This window comes from Camelus dromedarius, chromosome 2 (genome assembly GCF_036321535.1).
Source record: "Camelus dromedarius isolate mCamDro1 chromosome 2, mCamDro1.pat, whole genome shotgun sequence".
Taxonomy (NCBI): Eukaryota; Metazoa; Chordata; class Mammalia; order Artiodactyla; family Camelidae; genus Camelus; species Camelus dromedarius.
In genome coordinates, this window is record NC_087437.1 from 81,188,053 (window position 1) to 81,208,757 (window position 20,705).

The window sequence follows — 20,705 nt, forward strand, 5'->3', positions numbered from 1 at the left end:
CTGGCTTTCCTTTTCTTTATCCCAAGTTTTTTTAAGAAGCAAATCTTTTCATCGTCTGGGAATCTCACTTGATTGGGCCCAGCCCCTTGCTGCCCGTTTGTCTTGCTGTGTAAATTTGAAGCTCCATGAAGACAAGGGACCATGTGTATCTTAATCACTGTTATCTCCCCAGTCCCCGGGCCAGCAGCTAGCGCGTAGTAGGACTTCAGTAAATGCATGCTGAATAAAAAGTAGTGACTTGTCAGCATTTTTACGTTTATGTCTTACCATTAATCCAAACTTGTGACGAAGTTGAACTCATACTTTTTTGGTGGTATCAGTTCCCTTGTCTTATTACTTTGTGGGGTACTGTAATGCTTGCACTCTCCCTAATTTGAAACTTCATTCACTTTTTATTTTTCATCTCCCATAGTATTGAGGCCCAGAGTTATATAGTTTTTGCCCTTGAGAATTACTCATATCAGTATCTTTATCTTCTACTTCTCCATTTTCACATCAGTAATTCCAAGCCAGGTACTGTTTACGTTTCTTTTCATGTCCCAACCCATCCTGCTTCTGCAACACTGAAGAAATTTAGGCTATCTGCCATCAGCTCATTCTTTCATCCCAGATTTATCTTTACCTCTCTTCTGTTCTTACCAAGGAATATTCCTTTTTTGGGGGGGTAATTAGGCTTATTTGGTTATTTTTTAACAGAGGTACCAGGGATTGAACCCAGGACCTAGTGCATGGCAAGCGTGTACTCTACCACTGAGCTATACCCACCTCCACCCCAGAGCACATTTCCGACTTCAGACACTGCTCATCATCCCACCCCTTCCACATTCTGTAAGACTTTGCCTTTTCACATTTGCCTCTTCTCTGATACTGATGCCCTGCCTCTGGCTGTCAGACATGCTCAAGATGTCCCTACCCCAAACAGCATCTTCTGTTGACCCTGTTATAGCTTCCATGCTGCTTTGCACTCTCTTGTCTTAATCCTGAAGCTTCTCAGACTGATCTGCTCTCATAGTCTTGATTTCTGTATAGTCCAGACAGTCTTCATTCCCTTTCACTGGTTTCCATCCTCTTTGTACCTTTCCGCTGAAATTTCTCTTGGTGATCAATTGCTGGATCCAGGAGAGTTTTCTCAGTTCTTAACCTTTTAAACCTCTTTTACGGAATGTTTGGCCATCCTCCCAGTCCTAAACTCTTTCTTTCGTTGAAATTTTTAGATTTTTCTCTTACCCTCTTCCTCTTCTCTTTTGCTTACTTGTTATCCCATCTCAGATGTGGAGTAGAGATCTTCCCTTACCTATAAGCCATGTCTTTAACTATCACCTCTGTGTAGAACAATGATTCTCAGACTTTGATGTGCTTGCAAATTGGGGGGATGCTGTTAAAATGCAGGTTCTGATTCTTAGGCCCGAGGAAGAGCCTAAGATTGTACATTTCTAAGAGCTCCCAGGAATGTCTGATGTTGCTCTTCTATGGGGAGTAGTAGGGGTGTTGAAGATGGAAATGACTTACAATGCTGAACCTCTGGCCTTGACCCGTTTCCAAAGTTCTGAGAGTGTATTTTTAGTTGTCTGTGGAATATTTTCTTTAGAATGACCAGGTAACAGTGTTCAGCACCTCACACTCAAGCTAAATGCATGTTTTCAGTACTACTACCAGAACTCCTTTTTCATCACTTTAACTTCCCTCTTCTCAAGTGTGAAAACTGATTTTTATTTACACTTTCCTTGCATAAAGAGTCTTGTCAACTGTTTCATAGAAATAGAACTTTGATCTTTTCCATTTTTTCCCCCCTTCGTTCTATTTCTTCTGTAATTCACTCCTTTGTCATCCTATATCTGGACTATAGCATACTGAGATTCCTCCCTCCTGTTTTCCTCTAATTCTTCCACTGCTGATAAATCAGCCTTCCTTCACCGCTGCTTAACTTTATTTACCTGTTGAAGAATCTCTACCAGCTCCCCACTGCCTGGTAAAAGAAATCATAGAGTCTCTCCAAGAATCTATCTCAAGGAATATGTGAGTCATGCTCCTGAGATGAGGTTTACATCTGGCCTACTCTTCTTTCCCTGCATCTGGGTAGAAAGTCCTGCTTTAAGTCATCCCATGGGGATGGGATTTACAACGCAGCCTGTCTAGTTTACAAGTTCGGGCTGCAGGGTGCCAAACCCAGACACCCTCGGCACTCTCTCCTTTTCATCCTGCCTTCTTTAGTCATATTCACATGTGCATCTGCCTCCCCAACTCCCCATCCTGTGAGCTCATTTTTGAAGTCATGCCTGGTGTCTTACTTGTCTTCCATCACACACACAACCTAGCATCACATGTTATAACAGTAGGTCTAAACGTGCATAAATGAACAAGCAAGTGAAATGTCAAGAACGAGCCTTGAAAAAAATCTAGCCTGTCCATTCAACCCTTGAACATTCTCTGCAGCATCTCTTGTCCGGAGGCCACAGTGACCACCTCCAGGGGTGGTAACACAGCATGAATGCTCGGGGTGTAAATTCTTGTCAGACTGACCCAAGTTCAAACTTCTACTCTATTAGCCGAGTGTCCTTGGACAGGTGACTGAAATGCTTTAAGCCTTGGTTTTCTCATCTGTAAAATGAGGATAATAATAGTAGTGTTTCATAGGGGTGTCAGAATTAAATGAGATGACACATGTAAAATGAAGCTATGCTAATATAGCGTGAACACTATGGAAGTGGGGCCATTTGCTGCTAGACTTCTTGATGGTTTTGATATTAGTTACCTTCTGTGATAATTGCCACTTCAGACGAGCGATTCCGTTTTAGATAGCGTTAAAATCTCTAGAAACTTCTTTCTTTTGTTGAGCTTAAACCAGCCAGCAGTGGGTGATAGAGATTTGGGGAAATGGTTTTACTGGTGTGAAAGTTATTACAAGAGTCCAGAGATAGTACAGACCTGAACTGGGCCCTTGAGTGCTGCTTCGGAGTGGAGGACGGCTGAGCACGGGGGTTTCATCCGGGGAAGCGGGACTGCACTTGCAAACTGATTGGACCGGGGGAGGAGGAACGTGACATCAACAGGAATAGGAAGAGATTTGGGAAAGATGGGTCGATTTTAAGGTAGTTATGAAATTCTTGGATGATTAAATCACTGGATTTGATCATGAGGTTTTCCTCTACTAACAGGTCAGACACTAGACTGCAAAGAAATATAGGCATTATGGGTGGGAAGAAAAGGGAAGAAAGGAGATGACTTTTGAGAAATTGTGTTTTAAAAGATAAAGGCAGGGATAAGAAGTATTAATTTTACTTTTGCTTTGATATAATGGAAAACATTTAAACAGCATTTTGAGTCAGAGAAGACTTGTCGAAGAATTGAGAGAAAGGATGCAAGAGTGGATGGAATAAGAAAATGGAATAAAATTACCAAGACACTTATTTTTTAGAAGAAGGAAGAACCCTGGAATCGGAGAGGCGCATGGGGAGAGTGAAGGGGGAGAGAGAGTCTTTGAGAGGAAGGAAGTGGGGATTGAACTTGTCAGCAGTCACAGTCTCAGTAAGGCAAGAAGCGAGGATACGGACAACAGGGGCAGCAGGAAGTGTCCTTTGACATGAAGAGAGCAGAAAAATGTGTGTGTGGAATCTGTTTTAGGAAATATAGTAATTAATCACATAGAAATAAAAAAAATACTGAAAAAACTAGACAAAGTCCCAAAGATGGCCAACTGTGTGCATCTATCCAGGCTAGTTTGTGAAAGACTCAATTTCTTTTGACATTATTCACTGTCTCCACTTGGTATAATTCAGTGCCAGTTACATCATATATTTTATTTATGGGGTTTCTAGCCTGTGTTCTGCCTCTGTGTTTTATTAGAATAGAATGCCTCATATGTAGCTAGAATAAAATTTTAGAAGCAAAAGATTCAAAGATTGTCTAATCCACCCCCCTGTTTTTCAGAGTAGAAAACTGATGCATAAGTGGGTGGAGAGACTTCATGGAGGTTGTGCTACTAGCTTGCAGCTGGCAAATATCCAAGTCAAGCCATTCTCTGCCTTCTCTATTACCATGAGAAACCATGGATTTTTAAGTTACAACAATTATTGTTAATTTTGAAACTATTGGGGAGATCTGAGCACAGACTACTATCAGTTGAACCAAGCACTAACCTCAGCAGTTCTTTACCACTTAATTAGGATATGAGATGCTCTTGTTTCTAAAATCCAAATTGCTAGGCAGGCTTTCCAGAGGTCTGCTCTAATGACACACACTGGCTGCTACTTCTGTCTTTAATAGACTCGTTGCCTCTCCATGCACATGTGCCCAAATTTAATTAACCACAGAAAAAAGTACAATCAACATTCAATCCTGAATGTCCTCAGACAGTAATGGGAAGTCTGTGGTTATACGGCATGATAAATAAATACACAATAAGACAAAAAATAAAAAGCCTTGACTAATGTTAAAAGGACTTCTGATTCCTTTTACTTTGCTTCCATCCTGGGTTGTTTTTACCTGTCTTTTTCCATCTCCTTTTGCCTAGCACCGCAGTAGAAAAATAGTCCAATGCAATACAAGAGATACTAGCTTAGGAGTCAAAAAACAGTCATTTGGTTGGCTCTGTCACTGATGACCAGACTTTAGATACTTCCTGGCCTATCTTTTTCTTCTATAATAATTCTTGCTCTGCTCATCGTAGACTTCATTACATGGATAAATGGAAATAAATTAAAAAACCTTAAGCCCTCTGCAAATGTGCAATATAGGCATATATTGTACTTTCCTTCCATTTGCATTGATTGTATAAGAATGCTGAATCCTGGTAAGTGAAATCTCATGCAATGCCATATTGCAAAATATAATTGTAGACCTACTGGCTTAAATGAGTATTTTTTGGTGATGGAGTTTTTTGGCCATTTAGAGTAATTATATTCTAATTTTAGAACGATCCTATGAGCACCTAAATATCTGGTCTCTTCATTCCACAGTATTTATGGAGTACCTACTCTGTGCTAGGTTGTATAGCATTGTTTATTATAAGACCTATATTTTGCCTTAAAATCAAGAAAATTTATTTCACCACTGAAGAGTTGGGTAGTCTTGTTTACCATCTCTTTTAAAATCTAGAACTTGCCTATTTTATACCATTACCAATTAAGCCAGTGTTGATGAGGGGAAACTAACTGAAACAGAAGAGAAGGTTTGGCTGCTTTTATATTTATTTTTCCTGACAAACTTGGTACAAGAGAGGGTATTTAGAAAGCTCTGTGATCAAAATTTTAAAAATTTACAGGCTGGATTTTTTTTTAACACGTTCTTAGAACATTTCTGTCTCATTTTAATCCTAGGAAGATGATAGAAAATCAAACTTACCAGGAATTCTGGAATCTGACCTTTGGTAATTCTGTTAGCAATGCCCCCTACCCCAACCTGGCTCATGCAAGCAATTCAGGACATCAGAAATATATCCAGACTAGAGAAGTTTAGTGGTGGAGCCCATCTGGTTGGATTTCAGCTTCTCTGAACCTCCCTCAAGTCCTGTAATAACCAGGGCAGGGAAAAAACAACAACAGAAATTCCATGTGACGTACTTGTCATCAAATGTGTTTCAGAAGTCACTGCTGGTGTTTTAACTCACAGCACACAGGATTAGTATTGTATAACATTTGTTCCCAGTAGCAGTTAGTGTTTTGGTTGGAACAGCCTCCTTCCCTCGTTCTGATGTTTGTGACTTGGGAATGGGGGATTGGAGCCCAGAGAGCTGCTCTTACTAGAGAGAAGCAAGCTGATGAATGATTTCAAGCATTTCAGTGGTTTGTGACCAGTAAGATAGTGGGCTGAAAATACAAATGCATCTCTTCTCTGCACTTAATGCAACTGTAGTCCCCTTGCTGACCTCACGGGCGTGCAACCCATACAGTTTCATAGGTTTCACCACTTAAAAGGGCCCATGCTTGCTTTAATGCTCTATTGTCACTGTCTTAAAAGTCTTCATCCCTTTTGAATAAGGGACCCCATGTTTTTCATCTTGCAATGACCCCCACAAATTATGTGGCCAGTCCTGGCCCTTGTTTCCACAGATTTTTGATAATTTTTTTTGTATCTAGAACTTGTGCCTGACACTTAGGACACAATAAATGTTTTTAGCATGAGTAAACAAGACTTTTAAGTCTTTAAATAAAAGTAATTGACATGAATCTTAATCCATTTAATTTTGCTGGGTTGAGGAGTCAGGGAGAGGTACTAAATTTTTGAGAGAAAATTTAAAACGTACAAAAGAATCTAAAATAGTATAACAAACACATATGTTTCTATCATGATACGTGACAGCTATTTTCTTCTGTTTACTTAGTTTATATGCATGCTAAGCATTCCCTCTACAACTGAGCTATAGCCTCTCCCCTCTGTTTACTTAAAATGTTTGTTTAAGAATAAAAAAACAGATCAGGTTTATCTATTGGCCCCACCTCTAGTCTCATTCAGCTTCCTACTTGCCCATCGGGAGCCAAACCATGACTGTGTTTGTCATCGCTTTCCACTGCTAGGAATAATCCATGGTAACGTACTTGGTCTCAGTGTTTTAATATTTGTGTAAATGGTATGAAACTACATGTATCCTTTTGTCATTTGCTATTTTCCTTCAAAATTTTGCTTGTGAAATCTATCCATATTGCTACATGTAGCTCTAGTTTAATCATTCTCATTACCCTGTACAGTAGCAATGCAACCCCCTTTCCTGACTTGCTGCCCCATCAGTGGGCTGTTTAGAACAGAGCCAGAGGAGTCATCTTCTATTCTGGTTCTGCTGCTGCTGTTGGTAAAATCACCAGCTGGGTGACGCTGGGCAAGCTAAGTGATGTTTCTGATACTCTTGTTTTCACATTTGTAAATTGGGACACACAATTTTTACTAGTCAAGGTGTTTTTGTGGCAAGTAAATGAGAAAATATATTGAAGACCTACCATGTGATAAAGGTGCAAAAAAGTAGTGGTGAGGATTATCATTACTTTGCCGTGTGTACTTCTGAATGTTATAAAGCCCTAAGCACATGTGTAGCAGTGATCTTGAGTTTACATTATTTGATTTTTCTCTTTGTACCCTTAGCTTGGCTATTGGTCTTGATCCTTTTTTTTAATAATAAGGAAATGTCACCCTTGAAATGCTGTCCTGGATGTGTCTTAGAGTCTATGCTTCTCCTTTTACAAATACCTCTAACTCACCTTCCATGGAGTAAAAAGGCTTAAAACTCATACACTCATGAAACTATAATGTTAACTAGTTATAAAAATATGCCTGTGTTCTTCTCTATGCATAACAGAAAAAAAACCAAACATCTACTGTTTTCCAACCTTCATTTTGCAAAGTAGCAAATAATAGAACTGAGAGATCTGGAGTTTTGTCCGACTGTGACTATGCTGTACCCGGTCCCCTAACTTGCTGTGAGAAATTAAAAACTTAAGCACACACTGAGCAATTTTTTCATGTTCTTTGCAAATTTTAAAAAATCTAAACAGAAGCCAATATTAAATCTTCAGAGTAGATGGGAGTCTGTGATGTGTGAAGAAATTTGAAGTAGATTCTGAATCTCCTTGTGGTTTCATAGCGTATTTTGGTTATTCAACAGATTTTATACAATCCGCTATAGAGAAAAGGATAAGGAAAAGAAATGGATTTTTCAACTCTGTCCAGCCACTGAAACAATCGTGGAAAATCTAAAGCCTGACACGGTTTATGAATTTGGAGTGAAAGACAATGTAGAAGGTGGAATTTGGAGTAAGATTTTTAATCACAAGACTATTGTTGGAAGTAAGTATCTGGAACTATTTGAGTGAGCTTTCTGTAATTTTCCCCCTAATTTCCAAATTTTAAATTATTTCATTAGCTGTATACTATGATATGAGTCAATTCCCATCAGGTATATTTGAGAAAATACAATGAACAGAATTGGAACATTGGTATTTCAGAATCTTTTTTTATAGTGAGCGGGTTTTTAAAAAAAGAATAAATGATAAGCTAGTATTTGACAAGAACAAATCATTGAACAGTTTATTGGCATTGTCATATTTTAAATCAGTCTCGGACCTGTGAACACCAACTGAGCCAAAAAACCCTCCTGTGTGCAAATGTCCAGTTAGAAAGCTGGGCCAGTGGAAATGAACGCGCAGAGCTTGGGGGCCCGGCTTTCATCCTGTGTGTCTTCTTCCGATCACTGGGATCAGTGTTTGAAATGACAGCAAATAAAATACTAGGCTCGAGTTAGAGCAGGAGTCCTAGTTGTCTTCAGAACGATTAGGAAGGCCTGATTTAGGAATAAGAAGAATGAAAAGCATGTCATTCTCCTCTTGTTTTTGTCAGGTAAAAGCAAAGTAAATGGGAAAATCCAGAGCACCTACGACCAGGTCCACACGGTGGTATGTACCGGCTTACTTTCAAGAACATTTAAAAAAAGTTGTGTCTGCATTATACTTTTTATTTGAATAAGGAAATAGTCCTATGATGATGTATTGAAACTGAGTTAACTGCCTAGCTGTAGGGTGCTGGGTCAAGTACACTGTTTCAGGAATTAGTTTCTTTTTCAGAAAATAGAGGTGGAAGTATGAGACCAGATCATCTCTAATTTGTTCAAAGCTCTAAAATTCTGATGTTCAGTCTAGCTGTCCGGTTTTTCGGGATTCCAGGTATTTTGAGGTTATGCTTATTATCTCCTGTCCTGTGGGATGTTTTTTTACTATAACATGTTTCGAGAGCGAACTAGTACATGCTCTCCTTAAACTGTGATTGTTCAAATCTTTCCTCTATTTTCTATCATTTCCTACTTACAAGCAGCTCATTTGGTTTTGTAATGTGCCCAGTCTCTATTCGGTGCAGTAAAGGTTTGTGTATTTCACATGCCAGTCTAGAACCCTTTCCTCTGTCTAGAACCCTCTTCTCTCTCACCCCAGAAACTCAGCCCCTGTTCTCCTCTTTCCCTCCGCTTTTCACAGCCTATTCTCAGGACACATCGTATCAGTTACATACTGCCTGTTACAAAAGTAAGCCATTGTCATAATCATCACAGATATGTTTGCCTTTTAAATCACATGCCTAATTATAAAGTGAAGGATATTATGTCACTGAGCGGGTAGAGGAGGCACTTTGGTGAGAAAATGGGAATTTGATGCTGTCTTTGGTCCCTGCGAATTGGGAGTACCTGGCCAGGGAACAGGCACATGAACAGGCAAAGACTCTACTCATGGTTGCAGATTTGCTCTATTCAATGTGTATGTGATGTATGTGGATGGATAGCTTTTTATGTCTAATTAAATAGTACACAGAATAACCCACTGCTCATGTAGCCCAGTCGTGGAAAAAGTTAGTACATACCTCATTGAATCTTAAAAAATGCAAAATTTTCTCAGTGAGAGAAAATGGGTTTGGATAAAATAGAGTTGAGAATTATTCCTGATATGGTAAGTGTTTCTTGGGTTTGACTTGGCAGAAAAGTGTGTACGTTGGAAAATTATTAACAAATCATGATTATTAGATTATTAGGATTGCCCAGGAAAGTATTTTGACATATTTCAAATCATAACATAAGGAAGGAGATTGTAGATAAATTCCCAGGCCTGGACCAATTCATTCATTTTTCTTCCTTCCTTCCTCTCTTTCCCTCTCTGTTTGATTATTTTCCTAATTATCTGATATTTGAAGGTTTATAATATATAAAATGCAAAAAGAAATAGTAACAAAATTACCTATAACACTGCCAAAGACCTGTATAAAACCATTTATGGTCTATTGTTAAAACTTTAGAACGTTGGCTTTTTTTTTCCCAAGCATGTTTTCATTATAAAATTAGAATCTCATGCTATGGCATATATATATATGTGTGTGTGTGTGTGTGTGTGTGTGTGTATGCAATTTTATCTCACTGCTTTCACTTAGCCAAAATATGGCATAGCATGTGTCATGTTATTAAATGCTCTTCATATACATAATTTCAAGTGCTATGTATTACATAATCTAAATACACTTTGAGCTGCTCGGTTTCCAATTTGTAGATGTTTATTTCTAATAGTTCAATTGTAAGTGATGTTATGGTGAACATTTATGATCATAAATTTCTGTTCACATTTCTGATTGTTTCCTTAAAATAGATACTTAGAATGTCATCAGTTAGTAATGGTAGCAGTTTAGATTTTTAACATTTTTTAAACTTCCTAATATGTTTGGTCAAATTGCTTTCCAAAAAGGTTTTTATCAATTTACAGTCTTGCCAGCAGTGTATCAGAGTTATCTTGCTCTAGTACCCTAATTACAGCATTACGTGTTTCCATCACTAAATTTTCGGCTAATGGAATCGTGTAAAATGGTTTTTAAGTTCTGTTTCTGATTGCTGACAAAGCAGCACTTTACTTATTTATTAGCCATCTGCATTTTCCATTTAATGACTTTAGTTTCAGTTCTTTGTTTTTTGGGTGTCTTATGTTTTTGTTTTTTTTTTGATTGAATAGTTAGAAGACTTTAGAAAGAACATAGACTCTTTTTGTGATCTCATCTAGAAACATTATTCTCACATTTGTTATCAATTTTGTTTATGGGAATTTTTGAAATAGGCAAGTCTTACTTTGCATAATCAAATTACTTGTCTTTTCTGTTGGCATATCTTCAGTTGCCTTATATTTGAGAAAGCCCTTCCCTATCCAGAGATCAGATAAATATTTCCCCATTTTTTTTTTTAGTTTTATATGTGGTTTGATTTTGTAACAAACTCTAAACTATGTGGATTTTATTTTGCTGTATTACACTTAGTAAGGTTCTATATTGACGAGGTTATATATTTTTTCCAAATAATGAACCAGTTGGCTTAGCACCAAGTATTCAGTTGTGCCATTCTCTAAGGTCCTTTTGGCTTTGTCTCTCTTAAATCCAATCACAGGGAATAGAGTTGTTCTTCCAGTCTCTTCTAGAACAATCCTCACTGTTGTTGTGAATGGTTTCCTAGGAAGCATATCTTATCTCCCACCCTCTTGGCTCTCATGCTTTGTCTTACATGTGACTCAGTGATGTCATTTCTTTCATTCCGTCTTTTCAGCAGTCATATCCCAATATGGGTATTTCTTTTGGCAGAATATTTCATTTAGGATGAGTTACTCAGCAGGATTGGGAAAGATGATTGACGTTTTACTCCCAAGAAATTTAATACCCTTTCCACATCGTAAATAGCCATGACAAGAAGGTCCAGGAAGAAACTTCCTGCATCGATGACACAGAGCCAGACATTTTATCACTTCAAGCTGTGAGGCGGAGTACCCCCGACTCCAGCCAGCTCTAATGAGCTGTGGTTTGAAACTCTTGGTTATTTCCAAAGGAAAACCCAAGTTAATTGAAAAGATATTTTAAGGTTTCTCTGTGAGGCTTTCTTTTTACCTTCTGGACAGCAGGAAACATGTCTCCCAAACTGCCTTCTGTGCTCTTGGGTAACTCTGGAACATGGGAAAGTTGAAAAGGGAACCACTTGTCAGAGTCTTTGACCATCTTACACGACCACTTAGAATTGATTCTGAAAGTTGATTTGATTAGAAGTATATTTTAATCCAAATAAAGTCGATATCAATCCAAATGTTTACCCCATTCTCTGAGACTGACCTTAGAAGGGAGTATCTCAAGAGATAGGAAATTAATTCCAGAGTTTTAAGTAATAGACACCTTGAAAAATGTTTTTATTCATATGCACGTGCTCACACCTCAAACTTACATGCAGTGAAACTCCTTAACACCTTCTAAAGAGAGGTTCAAAATAGGGTAAACAGGCTATTCATTTTTAACACATAAATAATATTTAGATTAAAAATTTGAATGTTAAGTACAGCCCCATCTTAAGCCTCTGGTTGTATTACGTATTGTAATTCTTGTTTCTAAGCATGCGTTCTGTGGGCCAGTCCCAGTACACTTGTGCCAAAGGACACTTAGCAGGGATCTCTTCTGATTGGTTAGTGCCTTTGTTCTACTGCTTGTTAAATACTTTCAATATCACCCCTGCCTATACCTCTAGAAAAAATCAGGTGTGCATAAACAAAACCATGATTGTTTCTATACAAATTGTATCACTTGAGATCCATGTAATTGAGGGGAAAAAAACACATGATAATTGTGCTATTTTCTTCATGTTGAGAATCAAGAGCACTCTTTTATCAAGATGAAACATAACATTTACGATTAGGTTTTATTATTACTTAAAATTTAAAAAGGGATAATGACTAAGAGGACCTAATTTTAATATATATATATATCTCCGTATGCAAAAAAACTGAGTTATCTAACTAGATCACTAACAATAAATTTTTGAAGTACATAGCATTTATTAACAGATATTTTAAAATATTGGCTTAATAATGATCTAATTAACTCAAGTCTCCTTACAATCAATGTTCCCCTTATATATGACATCTATTTTCACCCTTCCATTTTTCCCATCAGAGATCCACCTGCCTTTCTCAGAAGCTGTGTCTATCATTTGCAAAAAGAGAAGTGGTATCAAATTTTAAAGTATTACAGTTAGCAGATAAGTGAATAGAGAGAAATACGGTCTGGTCCCTACTCCCACTCTAAGATTGTGTGCACTGAATACATCAGGTTTCCCACCCTTAGCAGTGAGTGTCCTAAACAGAAACTTGAGAATTTTACATCTAGACTAACAACATCACCAAAGACGTATGTCTGATTTCTCCCTAGCTGACCAGAAACATGAGACTTTTGCAAGTAGGATGTTAGATTCACTTTTAGTCAGATGTTAGATTGAATCAGTGTATTTCGTAACTTTCGTTAGAACACCCTAAAAATGAATTAAAACCAGAATGTGACATTCCCAAGTTTTTCTCATGTGATTTAGCCCTTGAGTCATCGAAATTTGATTTTGAGCAACCCTTAGCCACTCCCCAAAAGACAGTTCTTTATCTCCAGGCCTGAAAATAAAGTTTAATCTACAATGGATATACTGATGCCACAAAAATACCAAGCGGGTAAACCTGTAAAGAATAACCTGCAAAGAGTAGCATCCTGGTGTTATCATTGCTTTTGTGAAAGCTGATTTGAAAAATAACATCAGGAGGAAGTTAGTGTAACACAGGGTGAATCAAAAATCCCTCATACTGTGTGCTCACGGCTGCTGTGGTTATTTCTAGATGAGCGTAGGCTTTCCCTAGCCAGGACTGAAAAGCAAGCTGAATTGATCATCAGCGGCATTTCCTTTTACCACTTCAGCATCCTCCCCGCATTGTATCTCACCAAGTGGATACTTAGCCTCAACATCCCCAGAAAGAGGGTAAAAGTGAATCCCCTTAATCAGTCACCCTGCTTGAGATGTAGCACAACCTGGGTTCTTAAGGGACAGAATATCTTGAAACTTAGGGGGGAGAAAAAAACCATCTCTTACAGGCTAGGAGGGAAGTAGGCTTGTTTCCTAACATATAGTCAACATTTAAAAAATAATTGCTGAAGGGAGAGATGAGAGTTGAGGAAGGAAGTGGTGATGGCTGTTTACAGCAGGAATGGGTCAGCCAGCTGCAGAGAAAAGAGCCAGTAAGGAAATGACCTGAGAAAGAAAACATGGTCTGAGGGTGGTGTCCACGGGCAGCAGTGCTGTGCTGGGGCCGCCCCAGCCAAACTGTGCAGCAGCCTGTGGGTTGTGGGACTTTGCCTCACATCCCACCCCCGTGCCCCACACCAGCTACTCGGAGACTCCTCTGCATGTTGACAGATGCTCGTAACAGCAAGCCCAGGACGGCAAAGAAAAGTTACTGGTAACTTCTTTAAAAAAAAAACACTGTACATTAAACAGCTTAACTGAAATTGAGTTGTAATTGATTAAACGTGTTCACTTAGAAATTATCACAATATTTTATTTCTCTGAGAGTTCAGGTAAAAGACATTTCCCTACCCTTTTTGTAAGAGGACTCAGGGAAAGAATTCAGTGTGGGTTTCTTAGTGGGAATTTTAGAGACTTCAGCATAGACACTTTGGGCAGAAGGACTTTCCTGATGTCCTGTAAAAAATTCCTTACAGAGTGGCAGCTGCTTGCTCATTAGTCCAGTCTTGGTGCATCTTTGGATTGTGGATTAGGCAAGAGAATAATTACAGGTCTAGAAAGAATTGGATTCTGCAGCTAAATGATGTCCTTAATTTTTGGCAGCACATACTATACATATAGTCTTGTCATCATCTTAACAGAATACTGATCTGTACTCAAGAACTCAAACAGAAACTTTGTTCCATTCACGTGAAGAGTGAAATATTTTCCATTTGTTTCAGTCAAAAACTTGTTTAAAACAAATCATTACAGCAAAGGAAGTAAGAATTGGGATAACGCAGTTCAAACTCAACACAGCAACACATAGGTGTTTCCACTAGAATGCAACGTGTCTGAAAAACATCACGTTTTGCAAAATGTGCATTAGATGGCGAACTCGTAGGGCAGATAGAGGACAAGCCATTCAAAACTCTGGAACTGTAGCCACAGCTCTAGCAAAAAATGATTATTCGTACCTGGAAAGACAACCTGGCTCCTCTAGGAAGCATCTCCTGTGGAACTGGAGGTTGCCTCAACAGGGATTTTAAATTCTCAGAAAAGATAGCGACCATGTGTGGTAATCCTTTCACTGGGAGTAAGGTAGACACAGGAGACAGTGCCATGGGCCTGACTGTCCCTCTCTGGGAAAGGGTCCTGTAAGCAAGTGCTCTTACTTAATTTTCTTATGGTAAAGCCAAGAGGTCCTCTGCCAGTGTGACATCAAAGCTGAACCCTTTTTTTTCTTTCCTGCTAAAGGTTATACTTCTATACTTACTATTCCCCCCACCCCTTGCCTGGGAAAAAATTGTGTATACATTATAATTCTTCTATTTCCCAATAGTGTGTGAGCTGTGCAGTACAGAAGCATATATAGTAGCTAAACAGACTGCTGATTAAAATAGCTTTCCCTAATTATAAATGTAATTTGCCCTTGTGAGGAATTTGGAAAGTACAGAAAATGAAATTAACATCAGCTTATAAGAAATAGCTACTGTTAAAAAAAAACCAAACTATAATCTATTTCCTTCTGGTCTTTTGTCTCTACATATTTGTTACACACTTAGATTATACTATAAATATAAATTTGTACCCTTTCTATTTATCTTATGCATATTTTCCCACCTTACTATATAGAGGTCAAAAATTTGAACCATAATTTATATAGCAAAACCTCTGCTTTTGGCGGATGAGGTTGTTTTACATGGTGGTAATAAACACATTTACACACAAATGATGACTGTATCTTTGATTAACCCCATAGGCTAGGTTGCTAAGTAGGAAATTACTGGGTGCCTTCGTCCACTAGGGCTTCTATAAGGAAAATACCACAGCAACAAACGTTTACTTCTCACAGTTGTGGAGCCTGGGAGGTTCAAGATCAAGGAGCTGGCGGATTTGGTGTCTGGTGAGAGTTCGCCTCGGGCTCACAACCATCTTCTCGCTGTGTCCTTACGCGGCGGAAGCAGGGTGGGAGCTTTCTGGGGTCTGTTTCATAAGAGTGCTAATCCCATGGAAGAGGATTCCAAAGCCTCATGACTATTTACTTCCCAAAGGTCCCACTCCCAAATACCATCACACTGGGGGTTAAGTTTAATACATGCTTTGGTTGGGGGACAGAAACATTCAGCCTACAGCACTCGGTCAATATATGATGCAAGAAGTAAAAATACTTCTTTTAAAAAATAATCTGGTAAGAGTAAACTTTTTGTATTTTGTGGGGGTTTTTTGTTTTGTTTTGTTTTGTTTTTAACATAAGGTCTTTAATACAAGAAGGAAAATAGCCAAGAGTAAGCATGGCATTGTGGCCCTTCTTTACTATGGGCCTATTGTTTTTTAGAATGGAAGTATGTTAGCAAAGCTCTTTTTCTCATAGCTGTAAACACCTATGTGACTAAGTATCTCATTCTACACATCCTGGATTGTCAGCAGTTCTGGTGCCTGGACTATCTGTATCATATACGTGGATTAAATCAAGTGTCAAAACATCAGTGCCGTGCTTATCTCTTGAACTCAGTCTGTTTCTTCTCTATATTTGCTGCCCTGCCCTTGTTCTGTTCCTGCCCCTCTCCCCTGGCTATCTTATCCTTGGCTCACATCATGTCTGGTGATGACTCCACCATAAAGTTCACACTAAACGAGTCCCTAGTTCAAGTCGCTCTGTGACCTTAAAACTTCCCTTGGGACAGCTAAGGCAGTTTGGGAGAAGGAAGAATGCAGAGTCCTTGGGAATCTGCCCTTCCAGTTTTGAGGTCCTCTGGGCATAAATATGTACAGAATAGTAAAAAGCACAGGCTTTGGAAGTAGAAATGCTGGCTGTGAGTCTCAGCTTCGCCCCCTTGGACCAGGGAGTGCTTGGTGTCAGGAGCTCGCGGTGGTTGTGTTGTCTGAGGTAGCAGCAGCCAGGAGGCACAAGCAAACACTGGATGTTAATTGGTTTTAAAAGACAATACTTACCTTCGAATCTTTTTGAGGTCTAATGTAAAGACAGAATTCGGCTGGGTCACATCTCAAATGAAGTGAAAATAAACACGTAGGCAATCCAGAGGATTTAGTTTCTTTCCACTGCAGTTTGTAAGTAAACTAAACTAATGGGAGTTTTGAAGAAACTGCTTCTGCCAAATCTTCAGACATTTACGGGGGAACCAAGTGAGTACAATAAAACAGAGGCAGATATATGTACTAAAGCTCTTTCCAGCAACTGTTAAGCCAGTGTCATGGGAGACTTCATTGAGTACAAGAAAGGGCTACTTCCAATTCTTTGATTTATTTTTTTTTAAGTTCACAGTAACTCAAAAGCTGACTCTTCCTCTCTTTTCAGCCATCGTACGTCCCAAGGAAACTAATCCCAGTAACAATCATCAAGCAAGGTAATCTGTGCAAGTCTGCTCTGGATATGTGTTCAGAACTGTTCTAATACACTTTTTGTTATTGTTGTTAATGCTGCTTTTTTTTTAAATTGAAGTATAGTTGATTTACAATGTTATGTTAGTTTCATAATCTACTTTTTAACTGAGATAGTTACACATAGCATGTATTTTTTTCAACTTTTCTGATTATTTTTCAGGAAAAAAGTTGGAAGAAATCAGTAGGATCTAATAAATTAGAAGTTAACAGATAATTTTGACTTGTATACCTATAGGTCAAGTCTCAGCAAGGCATGTTAGTTAGACAAGTAGGACAAAATAGCCCTAACAAAGTATGAAATTGTAAAAAGCCAACGAAACATGTGTGGCTTTGTTCAGGACTAAGGTAACTTCCATCATTAATCATTAATAGGATATTTGAATTAATGAAATGGTAACGATTTAGTGGTCACATTAGGGAAAGTAAAGAAATCCAAATTTGAAGAATAAGGTCTTATTTCATTTCAGTATACAGTCGTTTTTGTTTTGACTTCCCGTTTTTCAGGTTATTAAAATGACTTCATTATTTCCAGAAAGTTTCTTGGTAGAAGAGATTGTGTACTTAAGATAGTTCTTCATTTTAAGAAAACACGATGTCCCAAGTGTATTCTCAGAACCGGATAATATTGGAATCATCCTAAGAGTCTTTGCTTTGAGAATATACATTTCTAACTTTCATTTATTGGGTCATTTTGTGCTAGTTCTTTACCTGGAGGAGCCTGCAGGGAGGGGAGTGGAGAAAGGAAATTTTCAGCTCATTAGAATGGAACATGATATGATGGAATAATAATGGCCTTTTGTTACTTGAAGGCACAGGTGTTATGATATGCCTTCTAGTCCTTTTCTTGGCTGTGTAACCAGCCCAGTGAGTTCCTTTCTATTAAAAAGTTGTATCAGGGCCTCTGCAGTGCAGATGACTTCACAATGTAAGCTTGTTACTGCTTCATGACGATTTCTTTTTTTGCATTCACACTATTACCTTTTGATATTTCAACAGTGATTCAGAATGTCACTCACAAGGCCTCAACTAAATCCCCAGATAAGACTCCCTTCGGAGGAACAATACTGGGTGAGTTTATCTTGAAATCTACACCTACAATAAGCTAGTCAGGCTATTTTTTTTTTTTTTGATAATTAGGCTGTTATGGAATTTTTCACTGTGAGCGGTTCTGCTAAATTGATGTTGGTTCATTTCCTTTCAGTATTTAGCATCCTGGCTTGTGTGCATTCCAGGCTACGATCCAAGAGATGCTACCTCTATCATGGTGTGTTAGACAGCTCTAGCCTGTGCCTGGCAGGGATGCGGGTGCCCATCCTATCTGCCCCGCAGGGTTGTTGCAGTTATGAGGGTCTTTGTCATAGTGAACTGCTCTTTTAAAAATTATCATTAATAATGGTGTTTGTTCACCACACATTTTAAGCAGCCAATTTACCATTTTTGAGTCTATGGATTAAAAGCCAGAGTATTTTGGTACTTCAGTTCTGAATATGAAAAAGATTCTGTTTAAAAGTTCCTGTCATATTTTTTCTGTCATTTTAAAGTTTGGAGTAAAACTGACTAAGGAAAATAACCACTGAACTTCATGGTTTCTAGTATCCGATGCTCTGAGCTTTGTGTCGTGACACGTTTTCTTTTGTTTTATTCTATTTTCTTGCAGTCCACCTTGTTATTCCAGGTCTCAATGAAACCGTTGTAAAACTTCCTACCTCCATAATGTTCGAAATTTCAGATGCAGTCAAGACACAATTAGGTAAGCAGCAAAGATCTATATTTGGACTTTGCAGTGACTGAAGACTAGCACTGATAGTCTTAGGATAGCCAAGGGATCTAGCAAGTAAGCTGTTTGGGGACCTCAAAGTAACAAGTAAGGAATAGGCATGTGCACAGTGAACAGGAATATAAAATGCTACAGTTACAGGAAAACAATACAACCATTCCTCAAGAGAATGAATATAGAATTACCATATTATACAGCAGTTCCACTTCTGGGTATATAACCAAAAGAAGTGGAAAACAAAAGTTCTTAAAGAGATACTTGTACACCCATGTTCATAGCAGCATTATTCACAACAGCTAAAATGTGGAAGAAATCTAAGTGCCCATTAACAAATGAATGGATAAGCAAAATGTGGTATATACACACAATGAAATACTATTTAGCCTTAAAAAAAAAAGGAAATTCCAACGTACACTACAATGTGGATGAACTTTGAGGACATTGTGCTAAGTGCAATAAGCCAGTCACAAAGGATAAAAAGAATATATGATTCCACTTGTATGAGGTACTAGAGTGATCAATTCATAGAGACGGAAGGTATGATGATGGTTATCAGGGACTGGAGGAGGAGGAGAATGGGGAGTTAGTGTTCCATGGTACAGAGTTTCAGTTTTACAAGATGAAACGAGTTCTGGAGATGGATGGTAGTGATGATTGCACAATATTCTGAACGTATTTAATACCACTGAATCGCACACTTAACAGTGAAGACTGTAAATCTTTTACCACAAAAATTGGAGGAAAAAAAAAAGGCAGACAGGTTGGAGTGTTGGAGGTATTCATATAAATCCCATTCTGTGGGAAATGGTTATTTTATATTTACATTTATGAAAGGAGAGTGAACATTTATCAGATTATCCAAAATACACACATTCTGTAGGTATAAGAGTCCAATGGAGTAACTGTTATGAAAAATACTCATTGTGCTCTGCTGTCAGGGGGCCACTAGATAGATGGTTTCAGTGAGAACTGATGTAAAGGTCAGGTCTCTTAGAATTATGTCCCTGGTATTGATACTGCTTCCTACTTCAAGAAAGAACCTGATACGATTTTAGTGTTTAAAAAACATAACATTTGGAGGAAAAAAACAGCAAAACCCTTTAAAAGGAGCCCAGGAGACAATTGGGGTGGTCACTGGGCTACGCTAGTTGCTGCATTTGAGTATCAAATTGGTGTGGATTCTCTCTGTAGCAGGAGACCACAAACTTGAGGAAGCACCAGAATTCCTGGAGGGCTTGTCACACACAGACTGCTGGGCTTACCCCCAGGTCACTGATTCAGTAGGTCTAGGGTGGGCAGTGGGGCAGAGAGTTTCCATTTCTACCTAGTACTCAGGTGATACTGCTGGTCCAGAAACCACACTTTCTAAAATCTCTGGAGAACTTCTTGGGTGGGCCACTGATTAATATGGAAGAAGATGGCATGATGGGGTAGAAACTGAACAAGACTTAACAATGTTTTCCCTGAACTCGATGTACTGGCTAAGAACTTTCACACTTACATAATTGAATCTTCACATTTTATGGATGTGGAAACAAGTCTCTGTTTGACAACATTCATTCAACAAATATTTATTAAGCATTACTTGGCACCAGAACTGCAGATTGCCGGGGACATAATGTGGAGGTACCCAAACGCGGGACCTCTGCATCCAGGGACCTCAGACTTCATTTCTCGTCCCTCGTTGGAGGTCTGACTTACTGGCTTGTCTGATGCTGGGCCATCAGATTGTAACAGTTTTAAAAGGTGAACTCTTAACATTCTCTTAAGCTGTTAATTTGCAAACCTCCTAGATGAAGGAGGAGCAAAGCCTTAAGTGGGTAGAAAAGCATGAATTAATAGACTATTAGACTTACACTTTGAGAAAATTTTTCAAAATTTATGTATCACCATTTTATTAAGAGGTGAACATATTTGTTAATACATCCTTGTGATTTTGTGTCATTCTTACATTTTTACTGTAAAACACTCACACCTGGTAGTGCTATGGTGAGTTATCTCCAGGAATGT

General features: G+C 38.5%; 1 protein-coding gene across 27 annotated transcripts in view; it reads left to right on the forward strand.

The window, feature by feature from the left end:
• The window catches only part of ABI3BP (ABI family member 3 binding protein), a 241,219-nt gene that overhangs the window by 92,872 nt on the left and 127,642 nt on the right, over positions 1 to 20,705 (forward strand). For all 27 annotated transcript variants that reach the window (XM_064495971.1, XM_064495880.1, XM_064495924.1 and 24 more), the window contains exons 5-9: positions 7,592 to 7,773; positions 8,323 to 8,378; positions 16,833 to 16,881; positions 17,915 to 17,986; positions 18,576 to 18,668. In XM_064495971.1, the coding sequence (XP_064352041.1) occupies positions 7,592 to 7,773; positions 8,323 to 8,378; positions 16,833 to 16,881; positions 17,915 to 17,986; positions 18,576 to 18,668 (452 nt within the window). The remainder of the gene's footprint in view (positions 1 to 7,591; positions 7,774 to 8,322; positions 8,379 to 16,832; positions 16,882 to 17,914; positions 17,987 to 18,575; positions 18,669 to 20,705) is intronic.